This window comes from Tauraco erythrolophus, chromosome 7 (genome assembly GCF_009769465.1).
Source record: "Tauraco erythrolophus isolate bTauEry1 chromosome 7, bTauEry1.pri, whole genome shotgun sequence".
Taxonomy (NCBI): Eukaryota; Metazoa; Chordata; class Aves; order Musophagiformes; family Musophagidae; genus Tauraco; species Tauraco erythrolophus.
In genome coordinates, this window is record NC_141471.1 from 58,547,686 (window position 1) to 58,571,888 (window position 24,203).

At 44.4% G+C, this 24,203-nt stretch overlaps 1 protein-coding gene across 1 annotated transcript; it reads right to left on the reverse strand.

Annotated features, from left to right (window-relative positions):
- Positions 1–14,415: 14,415 nt before the first annotated feature.
- Positions 14,416–23,023, reverse strand: RALA (RAS like proto-oncogene A). Its single transcript, XM_009992603.2, has 4 exons — positions 22,884–23,023; positions 21,839–22,047; positions 17,951–18,125; positions 14,416–15,239 (listed from the first exon to the last, which is right to left on the reverse strand). The coding sequence occupies exons 1-4, from the start codon at positions 22,995–22,997 to the stop codon at positions 15,117–15,119; spliced, it is 621 nt and encodes a 206-aa protein (XP_009990905.1). The 5' UTR covers positions 22,998–23,023; the 3' UTR covers positions 14,416–15,116.
- Positions 23,024–24,203: the final 1,180 nt, after the last annotated feature.

The window sequence follows — 24,203 nt, forward strand, 5'->3', positions numbered from 1 at the left end:
GGGCCCTTCCCAGCACGGGCTGTTCTGCACAGGCACCAACCCCCCAGAAAAACGCAGCCCAGGGAAGAGCAGAGCTCCCGCTCCAACCTTCCCATGGGCAAGAGAGGCCAAGAGAGCCCGGGCACGAAAGCGCCTGGGAGAGAGGGGCTGGAGCAGCAGCGAGAAGCGGCCGAAAGGGCCCAGAGGAGCCCTGGCACGGGGCCATGCTCGATGCTGCAGAGGCAGCAGGAATGCCTGGTGGGATGCCAGGGGCTGAAGCAGCCTTAGCAATGGATGAAAAGGTGTATGCTGTCCTCCACAAACTCAGTCCTTTTCAAATTTTTAACTTCCCAGGTCACAAAGATTCAGAACAATCTCCCCATTTCTTAACTCAGGATACATTTCCTCTGCTGGCTGAGCCCTGCTCAGATGGACCAAGACCTTGACTCACTCCAGAATGCTGGAACCAGCTGGTGCAGCAGCAAACAGCTTGCAGCTTCAGGGGAAGGCTGACTTTGGATTTGACACCAAACACCTGGTCCTCGAAATGAGAAGGGCAGTGACAGGTCTGAAGCCGCAATAACTCCCTATACAGATGCTCTGGCAAGTGGGGATTTTCCTTGGACAAGTTTCCCCAGAGGTCAGCACAGCAAAGAACACGAAACCAGAGCCTGAATTCCCACAAGTATTTCTGCTGCAAGAAGTCTTCAGTCCTACCCCAAGTGTCCCTGTAGGCATTGCCACCGAGTTGGAGCTCTTGGCACAGCTCCTGCTTCCAAAAGTGAACCAGAACCATTTGTGTCATTCCCTGCTCAAACTCAGGGATGAAAGCTCCTGTTTTCAACAGCTTGATCCTGCCCGGCAAGGTGAAAGGATGATCCTACACCTGAAGCGGAGAATTCTGCACAAGTTTTGGGATGGGGTTCACATTTTGGAGGTGCCAAACATTTACCTCTATAACCGAAGGTGCAGAGAGCCCTAAAAGTATTTCCAGTTTTGCAGCAGACGTCCTGTGTGCTGTGCGACGCGCTGTCCCTGCTCCATCTCAGCTCTTCCAGTACTAAATGTGGTAACACCCGACTTGTGCACATGAGCAAAGCACGTTTTTGAACAATAAACTCCTCCTCTCCTCCTTCTCCTCTTCCTCCTTCTCATCCTCCTTCTCCTCGTCCTCTTCCTCCTCCTCTTCTTCATCCTTCTCCTCCTCCTATTCTTCCTCCTCCTCCTCCTCTTCCTTCCTCTTATTCCTCCTCCTCCTCCTGTTCCTTCCTCCTCCTTGCCCTACACAGCACATGCTGAGGAAACCCCTCATGACATTTCTGCACAGCCCTGCACTAACAGAAGGCACTGAATACTCACAGCCACGTCCCAGCTGAAGTAGTGGCTCTGTCACCTCACGGGAAGGAGACATGTACTTTCTGATGAGAGGGGAGAGCTGTGGATCATCTCCAGAGAACTGGACCATCTGCACCAGATCGAAAAAGCAAGTGTGCAGTGCCGTTTGGAAGTCTGCTGTGTTCGTCCAGTTTTGCCGGGTTTCCACAGGAGAGCAAAACCTTGACACTAGCAAGGCTCAAAGATCAAGCGCTCTTTCTGTAGCAGGACGTGCTCCTCAACTAGATAGTTGCCAATCTTTTGAAGGTGAGCAATACCTCTTCATTTCCCAGTGGAATTTTTTTGGCTCCTTGTATTCCTTCTTAGAAATGCCTGATCGATTTCCTTCGGAAAAACAGGCTGAAACAAAAGAGCCTGATGACAACGGTGCTCCATCAGAGAGAAGATCCATCTGGCCCAATCCCTTGTCTCCTAAGTGGCCAACCATCAATGTCTAAAGCAGATGAGATGAGCAGGCCATGGTCAGAGCTCGTCAGCAGCAGCAAGAAGCAGCTGAAAGGGCCTAGAGGAGCCCTAGCACAGGGCCGTGCTCGATGCTGCAGAGGACAAGAAACAGCCCCCGGGGCCACCCTGGGAGTCTAAGAAGCTTCCTCCCCCTGGATGCAGGGCACAAGGGCCACCTCCATGGAGCAGGAGCAGCAGACCCTGGCCAAAATTGGCCAAAGGAGCCCCGGCAAGGGGCTGTGCTCAGTGCTGCAGAGGAAGGCAAAAAACCCCCGGGGACACTTGCTGGCCCAGCGTGGGGGAAAAAAAGCCTTCCTCCCCCCGGATGTGGGGCACGAGAGGCCACCCTGGTGGTGCATGAGCAGCAGGTAGTGACCCAGCCAAAAGGGACCGGAGGAGCCCTGACAAGTGGTTCTGCTCGATGCTGCAGAGGAAGGCAAAAAACCCCCGGGGACCAGGGCCAATCTGCCCCAGGGGAAAATTCCTTCCTGACCCCAACACTGGTGATCGGCTGTTCCCTGAGCATGGGAGCAAGACCTGCCTCCTCCTCCCACAGCCTGCTCACACCTCCCAGGAGGTGCCCAATACCTCCTCTCCCTCAACCTTGAACCATCTCAGGGGCTTCCAAGAGTGGCCAAAGGCCCCTGGCCTGATCAACCTTGCAGGCAAAAATCCTTCCCATGGCTGGCAGGGCACCAGTGGCTGCTTCAAAGCCCTGGGACCTATGGCAACATCTCCACATCCCCCTTCTTGCAGCTCTTGCCCGTGGCTCTGTAGGCAAAGAGGATGGTGAGCTCTGCAGTGCTCCTCAAGAAGGCATTCACTCAGTCTTTGTTGCTTTCCAGCTGAAAAAGCCTGATAGCCTCAGGCACCTCCAGGAGTAGTTGGTGCTTCTGTACTCCAACAGCCCTGTGCAGCTTCTGGTCTTCTTCTCACAGACCTCTCCAAGTAATTCCACCGGCTCCTCAAGGCCTTCCTCTCGGATGTCTTTAGGCTGCCCTTAGGACAGCTCTGGCTACCCCAAGTGCCATTGTAGGCATTGCCACCGAGTTGCTGCTCTTGGCAGAGCTCCTGCTTCCAAAAGTGAACCACAACCGTTCGTGCCATTCCCTGCTCAAACTCAGGGATGAAAGCTCATGTTTTCAACAGCTTGATCCTGCCCAGGAAGGTGAAAGGATGATCCTACACCTGAAGTGGAGAATTCTGCACAAGTTTAGGGATGGGGTTCACATTTTGGAGGTGACAAATATTTACCTCTATAACCGAAGGTGCAGAGAGCCCTAAAAGTATTTCCAGTTTTGCAGCAGACGTCCTGTGTGCGGTGCGACGCGCTGTCCCTGCTCCGTCTCAGCTCTTCCAGTACTAAATGTGGTAACACCCGACTTGTTCACATGAGCAAAGCATGTTTTTAAAAAACCAAACCCTTCTCTTCTTCCTTCTTCCTTCTCCTCCTCGTCCTCATCCTCATCCTCCTCCGAGGACAAGGATGACAAGGAGGAGGAGGATGATGAGGAGGAGCAGGAGGACAACGAGGAGGAGGATGACGACGAGGACGACAAGGAGGATGACAACAAGAAGGACGTTGTCATCCTCATCGTCGTCGTCGTCGTCCTCCTCCTCTTCCTCGTCCTCCTCCTCGTCCTCCTCCTCATCGTCCTCCTCCTCCTCCTCCTCTTCCTCGTCCTCCTCCTCGTCCTCCTCCTCATCGTCCTCCTCATCCTCCTCTTCCTCGTCCTCCTCCTTGTCATCCTCCTCATCATCCTCCTCCTCCTCTTCTGACCTCCTCCTTGCCCTACACAGCACATGCTGAGGAAACCTCTCATGACATTTCTGCACAGCCCTGCACTAACAGAAGGCACTGAATACCCACAGCCACGTCCCAGCTGAAGCAGTGGATCTGTCACATCGTGGGAAGGAGGCATGTCCTTTGTGATGAGGTGGCAGAGCTGTGGATCATCTCCAGAGAACTGGACCATCTGCACCAGATCGAAAAAGCAAGTGTGCAGTGCAGTTTGGAAGTCTGCTCTGTTCGTCCAGTTTTGCTGGATTTCCACAGGAGGGCAAAATCCTGACACTAGCAAGGCTCAATGATCAAGTTGTCAGTCTGAAGCAGGACATGCTCCTCAACTAGATAGTTGCAAGTCTTTTGGAGGTGAGCAATACTTCTTCATTTCCCAGTGGAATTTTTTTGGCTCCTTATATTCCTTCTTAGAAATGCCTGATCGATTTCCTTTGGAAAAACATGCTGAAACAGAAGAGCCTGACAGCAACAGTGCTCCATCAGAGAGAAGATCCATGTGGCCCAATTCCCTGTCTCCTAAGTGGCCAACCATCAATGTCTAAAGCAGATGAGATGAGCAGGCCATGGTCAGAACTCTCCAAGTAATTCCACAAGTGGTACAGCTTCCGGTCTTCTCACAGACCTCTCCAAGTAATTCCACGAGCTCCTCAAGGCCTTCCTCTGGGATGTGTTCAGGCTGCCCTTAGGACAGCTGTGGCTACCCCAAGTGCCCTTGTAGGCATTGCCACCGAGTTGGAGCTCTTGCCACAGCTCCTGCTTCCAAAAGTGAACCACAACCGTTCGTGCCGTTCCCTGCCAAACTCAGGGATGAAAGCTCATGTTTTCAACAGCTTGATCCTGCCCAGGAAGGTGAAAGGATGATCCTACACCTGAAGTGGAGAATTCTGCACAAGTTTAGGGATGGGGTTCGCATTTTGGAGGTGCCAAATATTTACCTCTATAACCGAAGGTGCAGAGGGCCCTAAAAGTATTTCCAGTTTTGCAGCAGACGTCCTGTGTGCTGTGCGACGCGCTGTCCCTGCTCCGTCTCAGCTCTTCCAGTACTAAATGTGGTAACAGCCGACTTGTTCACATGAGCTAAGCAAGTTTTTTAAAAAACAAACACTTCTCTTCTTCCTTCTCCTCCTCCTCCTCGTCCTCATCCTCATCCTCCGAGGACAAGGATGACAAGGAGGAGGAGGATGATGATGAGGAGCAGGAGGACAACGAGGATGAGGACGATGAGGAGGAAGACAATGACAAGGAGGAGGAGGATGACGATGAGGACGACAAGGAGGATGACAACAAGAAGGACGTTGTCATCCTCCTCGTTGTCCTCCTCCTCCTCCTCGTCGTCCTCCTCCTCCTCGTCGTCCTCTTCCTCCTCCTTGTCGTCCTCCTCCTCTCCTCCTCTTCCTCCTCTTCTGACCTCCTCCTTGCCCTACACAGCACATGCTGAGGAAACCTCTCATGACATTTCTGCACAGCCCTGCACCAACAGAAGGCACTGAATACCCACAACCACATCCCAGCTGAAGCAGTGGATCTGTCACATCGTGGGAAGGAGGCACGTCCTTTGTGATGAGGCGGCAGAGCTGTGGATCATCTCCAGAGAAGTGGACCATCTGCACCAGATCGAAAAAGCAAGCGTGCAGTGCCGTTTGGAAGTCTACTGTGTTCATCCAGTTTTGCTGGATTTCCACAGGAGGGCAAAACCCTGAAACTAGCAAGGCTCAATGATCAAGTCGTCGGTCTGAAGCAGGACATGCTCCTCAACTAGATAGTTGCAAGTCTTTTGGAGGTGAGCAATACTTCTTCATTTCCCAGTGGAATTTTTTTGGCTCCTTGTATTCCTTCTTAGAAATGCCTGATCGATTTCCTTTGGAAAAACATGCTGAAACAGAAGAGCCTGACAACAACAGTGCTTGATGCGACAGAGGACCAGAAATAGCCCCCCGGGCCACCCTGGGCCTACCCTGGGAGTCTAAGAAGCTTCCTCCCCCTGGATGCAGGGCACAAGGGCCACCTCCGTGGAGCAGGAGCAGCAGACCCTGGCCAAAATTGGCCAAAGGAACCCTGGCGAGGGGCCGTGCTCAATGCTGCAGAGGAAGGCAAAAAACCCCCGGGGACACTTGTTGGCCCAGCGTGGGGGAAAAAAAGCCTTCCTCCCCCCGGATGTGGGGCACGAGAGGCCACCCTGGTGGCGCGTGAGCAGCAGGCGGTGACCCAGCCAACAGGGACCGGAGGAGCCCTGACAAGTGGTCGTGCTCGATGCTGCAGAGGAAGGCAAAAAACCCCCGGGGACCAGGGCCAATCTGCCCCGGGGGAAAATTCCTTCCTGACCCCAACACTGGCGATCGGCTGTTCCCTGAGCATGGCAGCAAGACCTGCCTCCTCCTCCCACAGCCTGCTCACGCCTCCCAGGAGGTGCCCAAGCCCTGTTCTCCCTCAACCTGGAGCCATCTCAGGGGCTTCCAAGAGTGTCCAAAGACCCCTGGCCTGATCCACCTTGGGGGCAAAAATCCTTCCCATGGCTGGCAGGGCACCAGTGGCTGCTCCAAAGCCCTGGGACCTCTGGCAACATCTCCGCATCCCATTTCTTACGGCTGCTGCCCCTGGCTCTGCAGGGGATGAGGATGGTGAGCTCTGCAGTGCTCCTCAAGAAGCCATTCCCTTGGTCTTGCCGCTGCTGCCCAGCTGAAAAGGCCTCATAGCCTCAGGCACCTCCAGGGCTTGGTGGTTCTCCTCATCTCCTGAGGCACTTGCATCTGTTCCCCAAGGCTGAAGCGGGATTTCCATCCATCAGATGGGCTTTGCAGGTGGCCTGGCCAGGAGCTGGCCTTGCAGCGGAGAACCTCCAGCAGCCTCGTCCAGCCTCTGCTCTTCCTCCCTCAGGCCCCGCCAAGTAATATCCCAGCGGCTCCTCCCGTCCTTCCTCTCTGCCCTCTGGCCAGCTCTGGCTGCGGGCACAGGGGACGCTCCCTTTTATAGTGCCCGGGGGTGGGCGTTGCCGGGTGCTGGCATTGTGACATGGGGGGGCAGGCCCCGCCCCCCGGGCACAGGCCCCGCCCCCCCGGGCACAGGCCCCGCCCCCCCCCCGGGCACAGGCCCCGCCCCCCCCCCCGGGCACAGGCCCCGCCCCCCCCCGGGCACAGGCCCCGCCCCCCCCCCGGGCACAGGCCCCGCCCGCCCCCCCCCCGGGCACAGGCCCCGCCCCCCCCGGGCACAGGCCCCGCCCCCCCCGGGCACAGGCCCCGCCCCCCCCGGGCACAGGCCCCGCCCCCCCCCGGGCACAGGCCCCGCCCCCCCCGGGCACAGGCCCCGCCCCCCGCAGGGCACAGGGCATTCCCTCTGGCCGACACAGAGCCCTCTCCCGGGCACACGGGGTGATTTCAGCAGCCGCAGCCCGCGGGAAAGCCCGAGTGTAACCACAGCCAGAGGCTGGCATGGACGGTGCCAACAAGCCGCCATGGAAATAGCCCAGGCTTTGACAAACAAGGGAGCGGAGGCGACACGGGTGTGGTGGAAAGGTTGGTTGTTCTCAGCCCTTGAGCATTTGGATCCATGCCCAAAGCACGGCCAGGCAAACGATGACTCTTCCAAACAAATCCTTTTGTGTTCTTGACCATGTTTTCCCTTGCGCTTCAAGAGCTCTTCTCCTCCTTTGGCCTTCATCCTCAATACCTGTCTTGAAAGTGATGGCAGCCCTCTCAGCCTTTGTCTTGCTCCTGCCAGTTGTCATCCTCTTCTTCTGTAGGCCCTCTGTGCCCCTAATCAACTGCTCAGTCTGTCTGCCTTCATCCCAGGTGGAATTTCTCTTTCTGGAACCCAAGGAATGAGAAATGGCCATAGTGGTAGAGGTGAGCTCTCACCAGGGCTTTGCACAGTGCTTGCCTTCCTCGCCTGACGTGCCAGAATGCGTTTGCCCACATCCCGTTTCCGTATCATATTTGCTTTTTGCAAATTTGTTGAGATGGTCAAGGAAATAAAAAGCAAAGGTCATTGGCAGAAACAGCTAACCTTTTGATTTCATTTTGCTGCTTCTTTCCTGATTTTACTCAAAAAATAATAACGACCCACCATTTTAAGCATTTCTGAGTGCAACAGGGATAATCTAGGTATAAATACTTGTGGTTTTCTTTTCCCTTTCCACGCAAAAAGATCAAGATCTTAACATCAGAATGAAATATAAGGTAAACAAAAAATATTCCCAACATTTTCTTCTGCACTCCATAGTCATCAGGGTACTCGTGTGATTAAAGCATCATAAATTATAAAAGAAACCTTATAGCAAGGAGCTTACTCTAAGCCACGGTTTCTTCTACCTGCTGATACTGCAGCAAACAGAAGCATTTAATGGAGGAACTGCATGGTCCCATTTAGGCTTGTGTATGCCCTAAGGACAACCACAGCCATTCTTGAAGTAGGATCCAATATGCCCCAGTCTCTTTTTGAGGCTAGTAAGGGAACCAGTATCAGAAGAGCAGCTCTCAAGTGGTCTCTCTGGACTGCTGCCCTTCATGTAGGGCCATGTGGGCTTGCTCATTATCACCCATACTCTGGCACCTTATCTATGAAAACAGATATTTATCATTGACTAATTTTTTGGGAAGTCAATGAAAAATACCTGTGTTGCATTGCAGATCTAAATAACACTGCAAAACCAGAAGCAGTGGCACGCTCTTATTGTTATCTACAGTGTCTCACGAAGGCCAAAACAAAAGTTCTCACCTAAGAGCACAGGGCCAGCCAAATTCTCTAAGCTTCCTTCACGTTAGGTCCAGGGTAAGTCTGTCACAAGCAGCTAAGGGCATCCAGCACCTACCTCCTCAAGTCACTCCTGATACTCACAGGAGTTAAAACCGCCCACAGCAAGCTGCCATCCATAGGCACAGCACATTATTTTTAACTGCCCTTTTGACACTTTCCCAAGCTATTTCAGTAGGCTTTTTTGGCAGTTATCAGACAAAACAGAAGGATTACTCTTTCAGGCTCGTTCTTTAGAGATTACTAATATTTAAGACGTTAGTCTGGCTGCATTTCAGCCAGCAGGTCTCCTATTTCGTAGTACTGAAAAAAACCCACCCCTATCTCCTAATTTTTTCTTCACAAATGAAGTGAAAAGCAAAAATAACTAGAGCAGAAGCATACCAGGCATGCTGAGCTCAGCTGAAGGCAAACACCGATTCATTACTTTCAGGACAGCAATCAGTGTGTAAAACATAACACTCAAACTGCTGGTTATCATCATGTCTCCAGTCTTAGCCAGAACATCCACGAGGCACAAGTTCTATCTTACGAGGAGATCCCCTCCTTTGTGCCCGGGATACTGACAACCAACAAGCTGTCATAGTATCAATCAAGAACAAGAAGAAGATGAAAAACAACCAACTTCCAGCCTTCTCCACTCACAAGAAGCATGGGGAGAAGAATAACTGTACACTACCTTGAGATCCCAGATCCTCCTCCAGCGCTGCAGCAGAAAAAGAGTGCCAGACCTCTCTCCGAGCTGCCGTGTTCTGCAAAGGAGGCTTCTCCCAACCTGCCTCCAACCCTTCTTACTCTATGCTCACAGCACAAGCACAGCAGGCAACATTAGCAACATCAGTGGCTCCCAGGCTGTAATCATTTATTGCCCACCCCCTTTCAGGGAGGAACAAGAGGGAGCTCTGCCCAGAGGAAGGCAGAGTGGAAAAAATGTTGGGTCCAACACTACTGCAGGTGCTACCTCACCTGTTACTTAGTAAGGAAATACCTGAAAATCAGTACTGATGTCACCAGGAAGAGGGAAAAAAAAAGAGAGGGTGTGTATCTGGTTAGCAGCCCAGGGAGCCTCGCTGGCTCTTTGTCCCACCTTGCTTTTGGTGGCAGGAGCGTGCCAGTGCTTTGTTCCCATCCCTGGTGTGTGCAGTTCTGGTTCCCACCCTTTGTCTTAACTCCCAAAGTGTCCCAAAGACCCCCTGAGCTTTCGCCTGGGTTCTGGCCACTTCCTGATTTCTCCATTTGCCCACCATGTGCTTCCTCAGCTGCCCATGGGTGATGGCTGCTGGCTGCTTCCCATAAGCTGGGGATCAGCAGAAATCAGCTTCCCCCATCATGTCCTTGCTCTCTTGCCATAGTCAAATCCAAACAGAAATGGACAAGGAGAAACAGCTTAATTGCCACCAAGCTCAATAAGCAAACAGACATGTATTTCTAAATCCATATTCTAGCATGTCTTTTCCCCTCTCCTCCATTTCCAACGTAACAAATTGATTCCTAAAGAATCTGTACTTAACCTCCAAACGCTGCTCCAAGTCACATATCCACACAGACACCTCAGCATGCCATCTGTGACTGTCTCAGTAGATGGATGCAATTCTGCCTACCCTGATGCAGCTGCATCCATCTTTCTAACAGACCTGATGATGCAGAGGTGGCCTCACCACCTCGCTTTATTAGCAAGCGATAGATTTTTATTTTTTTTTTTTCCCCCAGACCTGGCAAGTCCCTTGCTGTTGCCCTGGCTCACTTACCTCCATTTGCAGACGTTGAGATGGGTGGCCATCCTCTGAGCATGCTGTGAAATGAGTGCTGTATTGTCAGGTATGATAAACCACCAAAGGGGTTTTTCAGATGTCAAGGATTGAGGAAAATTAAATCTGCAATTAACGCCAAACCACTTAAGAACTGAGATTTCTGAAACTACCATTTCCACCATGAGACATACAAAAATGACCGAAACTATCATCATAACAGACTATCTGCTACACACTTGGCTTTTCCCAAGAAAATTACCAAAGTGGTTCCTATAGAAAGAACTTTAGTGGAACGTTGTTAAGCATGTATCCTTCTCTTTACCTCTGTTTAGCTAAGTGCAAAGGAAACAACAGACTGATATTTCCCAGTATTTAGACACTTTTAAGAGCATCCTGAAGTCTGCCTCTCTTTAGCACGTAGTTTTAGGCTGGAAAATATTCTTTCCCCCATTCCTTACTACACACCACCATATCATATTAATAAAGCAGAAAATGGGCAAACACCAGAATATTCTCCAAAACAAAGTGGAGCACAGACCCAAACAAGCACTAGTGCTGCAGAACCATAGTTCACCGTTGCGGGTCTGAGATGCCACCAACACCACTTCTTTCCTTCTTCTCAGATTCGTTATGATGTTATTCAACTCTCAGGAGCTTTCACAACCCCTCGCAAGTGTAAATCGTTCCAGAAATCATCTTTGTTTCACATGCAGGAATTATGTCTGCATATACAGGGTAACACAGTTATGCACTCTGAGAGCCATGTGTTTCCGCGCTATTGGGGTGCAGACAGGACCTCAGTTTTTAACACTTCGACAACAGAGTCCGTTGGCAGGCGATGTCCTTGCGAACGCTGAAAATGGCATCGGATGCCATGGTCTGGAACCTAATCACTCAGGTTTTTGGATACTCCCATCTCGACTGCTTTATGGTACATGTAGTTTCATACGCGGTCTTACCGGATCGGTGAAGAGCGTCCGCAGTTGCCTCGCGCGAGGCAGAACGAGGCATCAGGGTAAATACTAGAGTGCAATATTAATCAACTTTTCCAACAAGGTGAACTTTGGTCTTTTTCCATTCTGCACAGAAGAAAAAAGGTGGAAAATACACTCCAGCACACACAAAGCAAATTATATCTTCTGAATATTTTCCCAAAACAGATTCTACCAGTTAGACAGCAGGTTAGATCCAGCCAGGACCTCTCTGAAAATGCAAAGATTCTTGGCATCTGTCTGATTCTGGGCAGATCTCAAGTGGTATGCATTTCAGCATTCTTTGGCAATGAGGCTTCAACCAAAATATTCCAATCTGGTCAATGTATTTAGATCAAAGATTAGCTTACACTCCAGTGTCACCAACATTGGCACCTTTCCTACCATTCAATTTTAGTTACAAGCTGAAGCTCCCACAAAAATATGCAAGGAGAGGTTTCCTTCATGAGTCATCTCTTAAAAACATACCCAGTCATTTATTTAAGTTAAAAATCACAGTCAAAAATTGGCAAGAGCAAGTCTGGAACAAAATATAGTTTACGCACATGACTGACTATGCATCCACGTGGCTGAAGAGCCAACATGTCTGACAGTAATGGGAGAAAGTTTAGAAATTAGGGAGCGCTATTAGCTCTCCTTACTCAATTTTCAAGTGTTGTAGGCTCAAGTCTGACCTTCTGATCCAGCTCTGCTAGAGCTAAACGTATGATATGCATCAATGCAATACCAGCTGTGTCTCTGCTGCTCTGCATTTTGCAGGACTGTAATCATGTAGAGAACACCTACCCTCTCCGACTCTGGAACCGGAGAACTCTTGCAAAGCTTGGTGTCCCAAAAAGGAACCCGAGATTTTCAGTAAGCCTATTTTCACATCGTAATAGATACAATATTTGGTTCCTGCAGATGAATATAGTGAGCGTAAGGCTTGGCTATGGAGTGTGTTTTGTTGCATTATGATCACCACTGGAACTGCCAGAGGGGTCGTTCCGTATGCTGCTCGGATGTTAATGAGGTCTCTATGAAAGGGAAAGCTCTTCCTGCACACCGCGATGCTGTTTCAGAACAGTCAAAGAAAACTGCTGGACACTACTATTGTGAAGCTATTGTATGCTCATCAGGAGGCTACAGAAACTACCAAATAGACCACAGATCTCTTAGCCAGCATTTTTGAAAGTCAATTTATAAAGCTAGGAAAAGCTGCAGGAAAACAAATGGAGTTAGCATAAGAATTCAGTATTAGTTTGATACATAGAATCATAGAATGGTTTGGGTTGGAAAGGACCTCAAAGATCATCTAGTTCCATCCCCCCTGCCATGGGCAGGAAAACCCTCCGCTACACCAGGTTGCCCAAAGCCTCATCCAACCTGGCCTTGAACACTTCCAGGGAAGGGGCATCTACAACTTCTCTGTAATGCAAGACTGAACTTTATAGCTTGTTACAAATTAAGGCGTCTCCCTCTGGTCTGCAGTTTTACAATACAATGCATTTCACAAAAGGTAGCAACAGTACTGCCAGCGTTAGGCTAACCTGGAGGGAAATATCACAGAAGGCTTTGATCTTGCCAACGTAAGAAAGTATCTGCAGCCTCTTGGAAGGCTCTAGGGCACAGAGGCACTCTGAGCAGACAGACCGAGGAGTTTCAGACACAGAATCAGGCTACGGCAAACACTCCTCTCATGCAAATGTATCACTCAATTTGGATGACTCTCTCAAGATGTACCAAGATCCTCAAGATGTACAGAACTCAAGCTATGTTCCCTACAGGTTGAGGAAGTACACTTCACTTGTCACCAAGTGTGTTCAAAGAAATGACTTAGAATACATTTTTATTTTATTGAAAACGTATGTAGGGATTGTTTGGTTGGTGTTTTTTTTTGTTGGTTTGGGGTTTTTTTTTTTTACATCTCACTTTTAATTCTTACAGAAAAATACTTCTGGAACAAGCTTACCGCAGTTTGTTTTCCTGTTTTTCCTGTTACGGCAAGTAGGGACGAATTAACTCTGGATAAAAGGTAGCACATGCATAGCCTCAGCTTTTACAAAGTGGCTTTTTATCAAACCCATTAGGTATAATCTACAATTTTCTTCACACAAAAAAAAGGCCTCTGGAATATTCAGGTTTAACTGCTTGACAACTGACATCAACTAAAACAAAGTTTATCAATCATACAATTATCAATTAACACCGCACAAGTATTTTAAAAAAATGGAAGTTTATTCATCTTTCAATGGCTCAAATAGCAAATAAAAGGACAGGATAAGGCATCAGCCAAGACAAATTTCATGTGTCTGGTGGCTTCATAACACCTCAGTTCCCAGTATACAGGTTCCAAAGCAAAGTCACAATGTTAGTGGTTAGACTCCCTGGCTAAATAGACCCAAATGAGTACACAGTAAGATGAACACTGGCTTAATTGCCACAGTTACGTGAGTAACTTCAATTCTGCACTTGGCAGTCTACTAAACACACATACAAAATTCCTATTGGTAAACTGATAAATATTTAACATGACAAATATAACTTCTAAGACTCGAGTCCCTAAAATGTCTGTTAGCAGGAAAGTTAAATATTTGTTACCTAGTTTGCTTGAGCACATTTTAAACTGTCAGTTATAGGCTTACACATGTATAAAAAGTATAACAGTTTGTGGAATTGATCTAGCCTGTCCCAGCCCAGGGGAGTCCAAGACTCTCAGACATTCTGGTATATTTTTAGTTAAGATGCAGCATACTAACCGTGTGCTAGTATTCTTGCTGTTCTGAAGCAACTGAGGCAGTATGTTTTGCTTGGGGATGTTGGATGCACATGGTAAATGCTTCTGTATCGCAAAGCATGTTTGATTGTTTAATATCAACATTAGCTAGAAAAAGTAGCTACAATGTTCCCCATTTGAAAATCAACATAAACTAGACTAAACGGTACAAAACCTGCAAAGAGCTTCAGCATAATGACTATTAGGAACACAAAAGAAATTAACTGATGACACCAGAATTTCCCAGACAACATCTTAACTCAAAACACATTAGCACTACTGCATCAGCTCCACTCCACCCAAGTCTAGGGAGTTAAAACCCAAGGAACATCTAGACCAAAAAAAAAAAAAAAATCTACCTGTGAAAGGGAAGTTTCAAGGTATCAGCACATAGAGTTTTAAACAACCATTCCAGGCTTAGATGTGCCACAGGCTTATGATTTCAGTCTTACATGTATTCTGACCTTTTAGTTTGAAGACACCATGTCGTTTACCGAGTCACAGATGACAGAATCTGCTCTGTATTATTCCCAATACCAGAGTATGGCACACATTTGAAGAACAGACACTGCTAGCAGACAGCTAGTTAGCAAAATCATTCACGTAACTGCACTCCACAGAGAGGGCAGTCTCCATGCAACAAAGTTGAAAATACACCCTTGATTAAGCAACCTGCTATGTTTAGGTTTTAAAATTAAGGCATAGTCAAATGTTTCCATGTGAAAGATTACATCACTTCTAGGTTAATCAGGTAATGCAGAACCACATATAATTTTCCCCAACGTAACTGTTCGCAGATACATTATTCTTTTCTAATTTGCATAACTCCATGGCAAAACAACTGCATACCGCTTTGTTAGGTATCACGTTCACAATTGTAATTTTCAAGGCAACAAAAGACAAGATGAATTGACAGTTACCAGTGATAAAAAAAAGTATGCTTTACAAGAACCCACAATACTTCCCCTTTCTGTTCACTATAAAAGAAAAGACTGCTTATGAAACACTACATTCAGAAGAAATGTGAGAAGGTAGGCAATTATGAAATGGACTGAACTTTGCTTCTCTTGAAGCCACATCATTTTTTTTCAGTGAATTTGACTTTCAGTGCAGCTCCAATTCATGCTTTTAGTGGTACATTACAATTTCCAACATGTTAGAGTAATTTCAGTCACTTGAGCCTTCAATGGCATGCTTATAAATTATGGTTTTTATTAGTATGGTCAGGGTAGGAAAGGAATTCAGGGGTTTGATTATAAAATGCAACATCTTTCTCTGATCCTCTTAGCTAGGCTTTTTCTTTTCTTCTTCCCATTCTTTTCTTTGCTGTCTTCCATTTTTCTGGCTCTAATTTCTCTCATTAAATCAAAAAACACCTAAAAAAGACGTAAGAACATAAATGCAAAAACAATCACAGACATACGAGTCAAATTAAGCTATCACTGACTATACCCATTTCAGCTGTATAGAATAAAGTCAATTACATGCAACCAGTTGAAGCAAACAAATATTAATCCAACAAATCTTTCACTGGTTTTGAAGGTCAAGTTGATATGATGCAATCCTCCCCCTTTCATGGTACCATAATGTTCCCCTGTCTTCTGATACCTGCTTATAATTCTTGTCAGACAATTTTCCACAAGCATTCAAAGAAGAGTCTCATCACCAGCCAAGATTTTTTAAACATATTAGCCACATCTTACTGAGGAGACTTGAGAAAATCAATTTACATTTTAAAATGTAAACATCAGTTTACATTATTTTCAGCGATGAGCTGAAAAGGCTGAAAGAGTGCAACATTCAATTCTAGAAGCATATTAATGGAGCAGTAGCATACACTGAGCGTTTCATGGTCAGTAAGTCCCATGATGCAAGTCTAAATGCAAAGTAACTGGGGGAGAAAAATGTACATCAGCACTTCCTTTAAAGCAAAGTTATCAATCATACAAGTATGACTGACAAACATACATAAACAATCAGGTAATCTCAACTGCCATATTAGAATCTCAAAGTACATATGAACTTCATTTTCATCAAGTGGTTTAGTAGGAAATAAGAATGACAAAGTCAGGGATAACACCAATGACTTGTTTAAGAGAACATACTGTCAATTAAGGCTTTATGATTGGACTGCTTAAAGCTACTTTATTCATCAGAAAAGCAAATCTTGGCTCAACTCGCAGAAGGCTACAGCAAATAATAATTTAATCTTTGTAATTTTGTTGTAGAAAATCAGTTGAGCAATTCTAAGACTTTTCTCTCTTGGGAGATGTTCACTAGATCCCTGGATCAGGGGACTTGATCCATTTCTGGGAATCATGGACAGCGCAAGGGCTGAAAAGCTCCTCTACAGAGCTCAGTATGTTTTTATTTGCAATGACACTAATTTCATATTGACTGCAGCAAGAGTATCATCCTTCATTACATGAGATCCAAAGAAAATCAATGTAACTAAACATTTCCATCAAGAAATGAAATTGCCCTTAGATTTCTAAATGTGCACTAAGTTACCTGCTTGTACTTGAATCTGTGCTAATAGTAAGATGCAACTGTCAACTCGCTTGAGCATTGATACTGTACTATAGTATTTAGCTGCCTGGGATACGTACCCTGCTGAGAAGATGCTTAGTGGGTCACCTTTACCAAAGTGAGTGGAGGCCGACTGTTTTCCCCACCTGAGTAAACCCACTATTCTGGAGTTCAGCAAAGCCAGATTTCTTACAGAATAGTAACTTCAGTCTGCATAACAAACCCTCTAACTTCAAATGCTCCAAGTAACTGAGAATACCTGGTACTTACCAGTGCCAAAAAAGCATCATTTATGGCCTGTCAAACTTTAATTCTGTTTGATACATGCTAATCTAGATCCATAATGCCACCAGCTGCAAAAAGAAACCTGGAGCTCTGTAGTAGCCTACCATGTGTGTGTGCAGAAGCTAATGATTAGAGAGCTATTAAAAAAAACCCCATATATATACACACACACTTTTTCCAAACTGCTAAATGACAGAGAAGTGGATTTTGAAGAGCTGGGAATTTCTACATGACTAATAGACATGCTAAACTGCAATCATGCACTAAAACTAAAAGAGGTACTATTTTTTATAACGATAACAACAATCAGCTGCATCAATGAGTTCTGCTGCATTTGACTTTATTTTCTCTACAGCACAGCATGAAGTTCTTACTGTAGCACAGAACAATCAGTTTCTTCAGGAAGACAACAGTCAGGTTTAAGCTATTGCAAATGAGAACTCGCATTACAGCTGCTGTGCTGTAATTTACAGCTCCTAAGTAAGGTTTTACATTAGAGAATTTTTCAACATGTGATCAAGTTTGTCCATCGCTCTGAAAGGTTGGCACATTGAACTAAACTACTTATTTCTTTTGCCACACGTGTTACTCTTGCAGTCTACAAGGCTGAGAGTTATTCTGAATTCTGTACTCCAAGAAATCCTGTCTTTTAGAGTTATAGCTGAAATACTTAAAACTAATCAATAATTTATCTCCTTGGAGACAAAGATTCTGTCTCTTATCTCACGACCTTCTGAACCAGGTTTTATCCCTGAAAACTCATGAGGCACTTCTAGGCTGTTCAAAGCTTAAAATGGTTCATCCATTCTTCATCGAAGCAACATACCACCAAGCATCTGGTTAGATGAGGGTAGAAAGGGCTCCAATCCCCTCCCTTGCCTACTTTTGTAAGAAGTTTTATTCTGGCTGAGGATCAGCCAGCATTCCTCAGTGTTCAGAAGCAGATTGTCTTCTAGTTATAGAAAATGCAGCAAGAAGCCTAGGCCAAAATCGCTGCCTCAAGATATGTTTAATGAAATAAAGTCTTGTATAATGTCTTGTATGACTCCTTACAGTTTAGGATGGGATAAACTTGTTATGCCTAACGTTTTCGCTGTTCTACATGAAGTCGCCTAGTCGTGCACTCCTCGCAAGCTACGGGAGAAAAGTGCTTGATCCAAATTTGGCAAAAATAACTGCTAAAATAATGAACATATAGAGTATGATCGACAGAAGAGAAGTATAAAGTAAAAACTGATGGAGAGATTCTTTGTGCAAAGAGGCCCATTATTACCTTGTCAACATTAGCTCGTGTTTTTGCAGAAGTTTCCACATAGTTAACATTCCACTGATCAGCTCTGGTTTTCGCTTCCTCTACGGAAACTTGCCTTTTATCTTCCAAATCTGATTTGTTACCAACTAGCAAAAAAGGAACATTCTCATCTTCTTTTACTCTTAATATCTGCTCCCTGGAGAGAGGGGAAAAAAAAAAAGGAAAAGAAAATTGAGCTTTGCATGGAGTACTATTCTTAGAACACAAAAAGAACTCAGACTAAATAGTCTTCCATGTCCCAGTGAAAACCCACTTATTCCTTTTATGAAGCTTACGTAACAGTAAAATCTTAAACCTCATTATGACATTATACAGAATGAAGACAAAGACAGACAACTAGTCCCCTCCAGGAAGGAGGGAGGCGAGTCAGCACGAAACAGAGTACAACAGGATTGATTTAGATGAGAATTTATATTAATCAGTCGTTCTTTTTACTAAAGGTGTCACTTGAGAGCATTTACCATTGTCTTTATCTCACTATTTGTGATTGCCATTTTTAAGCTACTCAAACTTCAGTTTCATGCTCGATTTTTTCCTAATAAAACGCATGTGCTATTTTTAAAGCTGATAAAATAGTCTATATATACCAAAAGAAAAATCTCTTCGTTTCAGGAATCTTTCTGTAGCCAACTATACTCAATCTCTGCAGAGATCTAATTCAGTTATAAGCCAGCGTACAGATCTTAGTTGCACATGCATCAGATTTTTAAAGACAGACCCTTCTACTGTTCGAACTGCGAGGACAAAGGGTTTAGAGTTGTAAATAAAACTCAGTACTACAAATGGTATGGTACATAAGTCTCCAACACTGAAAAAAAAAAGAAAATTATTTTCTAATTAGAAATGCATTAGAAGTACCAGGAAGAACAGTTTTCCCAGAAGACAGATATCTCTATTTTGTCTTGAAAAAGAGTATGAAGTTAGTTAGTAGTGAAATGCAGCCGTTTATCATGAAGCAATTTCTGAAAGATCGACAAAAAGCACACAGAAACAAATTCCTTTTGCTGGTTGAGGTGAAATCCATTGCCAGGTTTAAAGTTGAATGGGGAGAAACTGAGGAGAATTAATTAACTGATATCCTAAAAGGTCCTTATTTGGTGTAGGGCAGTATCATCCTGCTGTTACAGAAAGCTCTGGATACCATGTAGTCTTGTTGAGGAAGTCTTACCCACAGGGCTTCAATTGCACTCAGCCCATAATCTTTTTAAAAAACAAGTACATATTTGAAGCAGCTTGTAACACCACATTCATCTCTGATATGTAACTAAAGCAGCATTCCTCCTCTCCTCCACCAATGTCAGTGCAAGTGTTTTAACCGGGTCTGCAGCTCTGCAAAAGTAGTTTGAACAGTCAGTGGATTAGGAAGAGTGGCCAGAAGGAAACTCACGACGTCACTTCGGTACCTGTGCAAATAAGACTTCTGTTACAAACTAGCAGCTTGCAACCCTAACTGTTCACACAATGTCAAGCAATTTCACCCTGTAAAGAGTTAATCTAACAGCAATCCGGATGACAATATTCTCCTTTGAGCCCTCTCTGAAGACTGATATCTCCTAAACAAAAAATATCTAATTAATGATATGTCAGCTTGAAATCTAGAACATAAAAAAAAAAATCATTAGAGACAGACTAATTCCACTCTATCTATTCCACATTTTATCAAACTGCCTTTCAAATATGTAAAACTCTAGTCATGGCATGTCTGCTTTCTGTTGAAAAAAATTACTTGCAGCAATGGCATTTCAGAGCACACCAGGAGCCTCGCTGAAGACGCTGAATAGCAGTAAACAGCTCCCCTGTTGGAGGTCTGCCATTCTGGCAGAGCAAAATTCCATGGAAACAATCAAATATCCAAATTCTTCTCATCACTTCCTTTCATATCTGTCTCTTAAGTAGCATTGCCTCAGGCTGCTCAGCAATGCCAAAGGTATTTTAACTGCACCTTCAAGAGATGCAGGTTACTTTTACAGAGCAGAAAGAATGTAATTTTTAATGCTAAAGTCGCATTTTAGCATTTAAGCTTCTACAGTTTCAATAGTAACTTGAAAGGCACTTTCAGATTCGGGCTGGGGAGAGTTCTGATATCTTCATTGAAGTTTTTTTTTTCCTTCCAGTTTTGCTGTTCCAGTGTGTATATTGTCAACACTCACCTTGCTGGAAAAGTAGGACTTTTTCTAGAGCCACAGAAGATCATGTTCTTCGAAGCATTAACAGGATTTTAAACAGATCTGAATAGGTCATTTTGCACCCTAAAGAAGCTCAACTACACTAAATCGTCTCCAGGATTAACAATACCTAGCAAAAACCTGCAAACCACTCAAGGCCTGCTTCTCCCTCACTCTCTCTCAAAATTTATGAACACATGCATATAGAGACATACACAAAAAAAAACACCAGAAGAGGAAAAACTCACCTTCTCCCCTCTCCAGATGTCTTCCTCCTCCCTTAGAGATGAGACTAAACATATTCTGATACTTAGTGCTAATTAAGTTGAACTGTTGACAACAGCTCTGAGAAGCCTTATTTCTGCAGGAGGCAGATATTTTATTTTTATATTTGTTTCCTTACTTTTATCTCAAAGGTTATCTCCTCTCCTATCTCACTACACTTTGAACTGCTAAATAATGATAAGAAAAGAACTTCGGTATCTTTTGTCCTTTTTCTAATATAGTGATGAGTATTTTAAACAGGCTTTCTCTCTCAGCCAAAATTAAACTCCTGTAACATACTGCTGCCTGTTTAATAGTCTTTTACCATTATAAGAGTTTTAATATGCTGCATGCCTAAAAAGCATCTTAAAAAAAAAATCTCCTGTTAAATCTCTATTAAACCAGAAAGATTCAGTTCCAAATTTTGTTTCTACCACACTGCTCCCTATTAAGTAAAATACTGATTTTGATGGGAAGGGTGAATGTTATTTAAGATTGTTAAATCTTTTTAAAATCTTTTAAATTGTTAAGAATTTTATTCTTAGGTTATTAAGAACTCTATGCATAAGTTTTGTCTTGTAAATTCAAAAATGTACATCATTATATTTCACAGAGAAAAATTCCATCCAAGCAAAACTGAAGGGACAGATTTACAGCAGGCCTTTACACAAAATGCATGGCTACTATGGAATAGTCAAAGATACTTCTTCTCACTGTTGTTCATAAAATCATCGTAAAAAGGATTTGTGTTGATACTATGCATTTCACTCTCCCAGAATACAACACACATACTTCACATCACCTAAGACTTTGCAGACAGACATCACCAGACATGGTTCTTCTGTGCAGTTTTCAACTGGAATCTGGTCACATCATCTTTGTAACCTTGAAGTATTCTGGCATAAAACAGCTGGACATGCTACAGCTGCCCTTTTGGTCCAGGCGGTGCTTCACAGGTTAAGAGAAACACAACAAAATCCTCTATATGAAGCAAGAACTAAAAAAAGACTACTCTAGGGAGTATGCAGTACTTTGCATACACTACATGCAACCATACAGTCTGTAAGCAATTTTTCTCAGATTCCTTACTTTGGATAGCAGTATGCCTACTCACAGATACTGCTTCTTAGCACAAGTGCCAAGCAACATGGATTTACAAAGGGCAGAAGCCTTCTGAACATTGCTATGTGTCTACTCCGTGGCAATAGCCTTTTTGGTATTCAGCAACACTGCAGTGAAGTTATCTGAAGTGGTACAGATAAAGGCATGGCTGGGCATCTGTTCAAAACATTATGTGACTACAGTAAGAGCCGTCATGCAATCTGGACTATCATAAGGATATTAGAAAACAAACAAACAAAAAAATTCACTTGTAATTACCTTACTGTAATTAGAATAATTATCTTGCCTTGTAACTTACCTGAAGTCTGCAGTCGCTGCAAAGGATTCCAGCTCTGTAATAGAGAAGACGCAAAGAAAGCCTTCTCCACTTCGGAAGTAGTTGTCTCTAATTGCAGCATAGTCCTCCTGCCCTGCTGTGTCCAATATATCAATTTGGACTTCTTCCCCATCCAGAACCACCTTTTTCCTATAGCTGTCTGCTTTAGTAGGCTCATAATCTTCAACAAACTAGAAAAAAAAAAACTTCATGGTATAAAATCACGCCTGTACAAGGCAAACGTTTCTATTTGCATATACAGAGGAAACGAAAATCATGTATGGTTACAGTAACTAATAAGTAAACATATGTATTTAGGCTATGTGAAGTACTCAAAAGATTCACAGTTAAAGCAGGCTCTCCACCAGCCCAAATAGTTTATAGGTTTTTGCTTTCTTCAGCCATTGCACAGAAATTTTAGAGGTAACCACAAAACATCAGTGCCTGTGCACTACCCAAACCTCTGCTTCTGGTCAAGCGTAACATCTGGCTGCGTTCCATTATGCTATCAGGCAGTCCTGACTTGGAATATATTTAGTATCCACTTTTAAAGAACATTGAAGCTGTAACTTCTGCCTTTTAATCAAAAAGAATTACTTTCACTGGAAAAAAGTAAGGAAACAAGAAACAGATTTCTTTCCTCTCTTCAACAGCAGCATAAAAAAACAGGAAAAAATTGGTCATCATTTCAGGCATCATACAACTCACTTAAGTGAAGAAGCTTTGAGCTATAACATCTAAATAAGTTCTAAAGGGTCTAGTGAAGAACGAAAAAAAATACTGAATAACATGACAGAACATCCAATTGCTTAGAAGTCTGAAAAATGCCGAATTATACCTCTACAAGTATTTCTAGAGGGCAAATCACTAAACTAAAAAAAAGAAACATTTTTGTTCAATTTCATCGCTGACTTTCACAATACCTCATATACATTTAGACCCTTTCAGAAATAACTGTACTAAAGAATGCTTAAATAACACTACGTAGCAGACATCTCCTGAGATAATTTCTAGTGCAGATTCTTACCTCATCATACATAAACTGTAGTGTTAAAGCAGATTTTCCCACACCACCGCTTCCCACCATGATGACTTTGTGTAAAGCCAACGAATTCTGTCCTTTAGGCTTATTTGTTGCCATCTTTGGATTGAAGAAAATTCACAGGTATGAAGTGAAAAAATCTAGAAGAAAAATATTGCTTCATTAGTTTTCTTTTCCTTCTCCCGCATGCACTGTTTGAAGTGGATTTGTTTTAAATCCCTACATACTTAAGGACTTAATTTCAGTTCTGCTATCTTCAGTGAAAGCAATCTGCTTTTTCACTGGAAGCCACTCCAGGAATTATACAGAGCTCATCTTTTTTGTAACATGAGCAAAGAAAGCCTTCAACATCTGGAAAGGGCACTAATGAGTTAACAGCATCCAAGAACAATTAAAGGAAGATTTACATTAGGTATCTAGTGTTTTCTTTTAGAGACACAGTATTTGTCAAGAATTCTTGTTAGTTTACTAAGCAAGAATTAAAAAAGGAAGCCACAGTGAGTCAACACCATACAAGAAAACATGAAATATGACAGCTGCAGGGGAAAGAACACAGACATTTGAAGGAATTTCCAGCTTAAATAGCAAGCACTGAGGCACAACAGCCTCACCAAGGATTAGCTAGCGTACTTTTTCAGAGAAAAGCAAGCAAATGTGCCACTTAAAACCTAAAAATATCCAGTTTCAGTAAGTCAATCAGGAACTGAAAGAATAATCTAGTTTACACCGAGTGGAAAGATTCAACTTGCCTTCCCAGGCTACAAATGCCATTATTCTGTATGTCTGGAATAGTTGTCTCAGTCTCACAACTGCTTGCTCAAACACACATCTCTGGACCTTACCAATACAAAAGGGCTCCATGACAGTTCAGTCACATACAATCTAATGTGCACGTGCACACGTAAAAACAGCAACAATCTCATTAGCTTTTCTGTAAAGTCACATTATAGTTTTAGCAGATCTCCAACTACTATCTTCCCACATTTTCGTTTCACTCCTTACCTCACCCCAAGGGTAATACAATAGTATTTGTGTTATATGAAGGCAGAATATTTTGTCTGCTTGCACAGTTCTAAGGCATGGGAAAGTCACTGCGCAGTGACAGAATGTACCCTCCTCCAGGGATTTAAGGCCAAAACAAGCTCTGATGTCCAAAGGCACAACCATGTCTACATTACAGAAGATGTAAACACAAGAGACATCTATAGGAGAAACTAAGAACCAAACATAACTTAGATTTAGTTACTTGGAAAGCTCAAGAAGAGCACATTCAGGTGGCAGCACAGCTTAGTTACACATAGAACT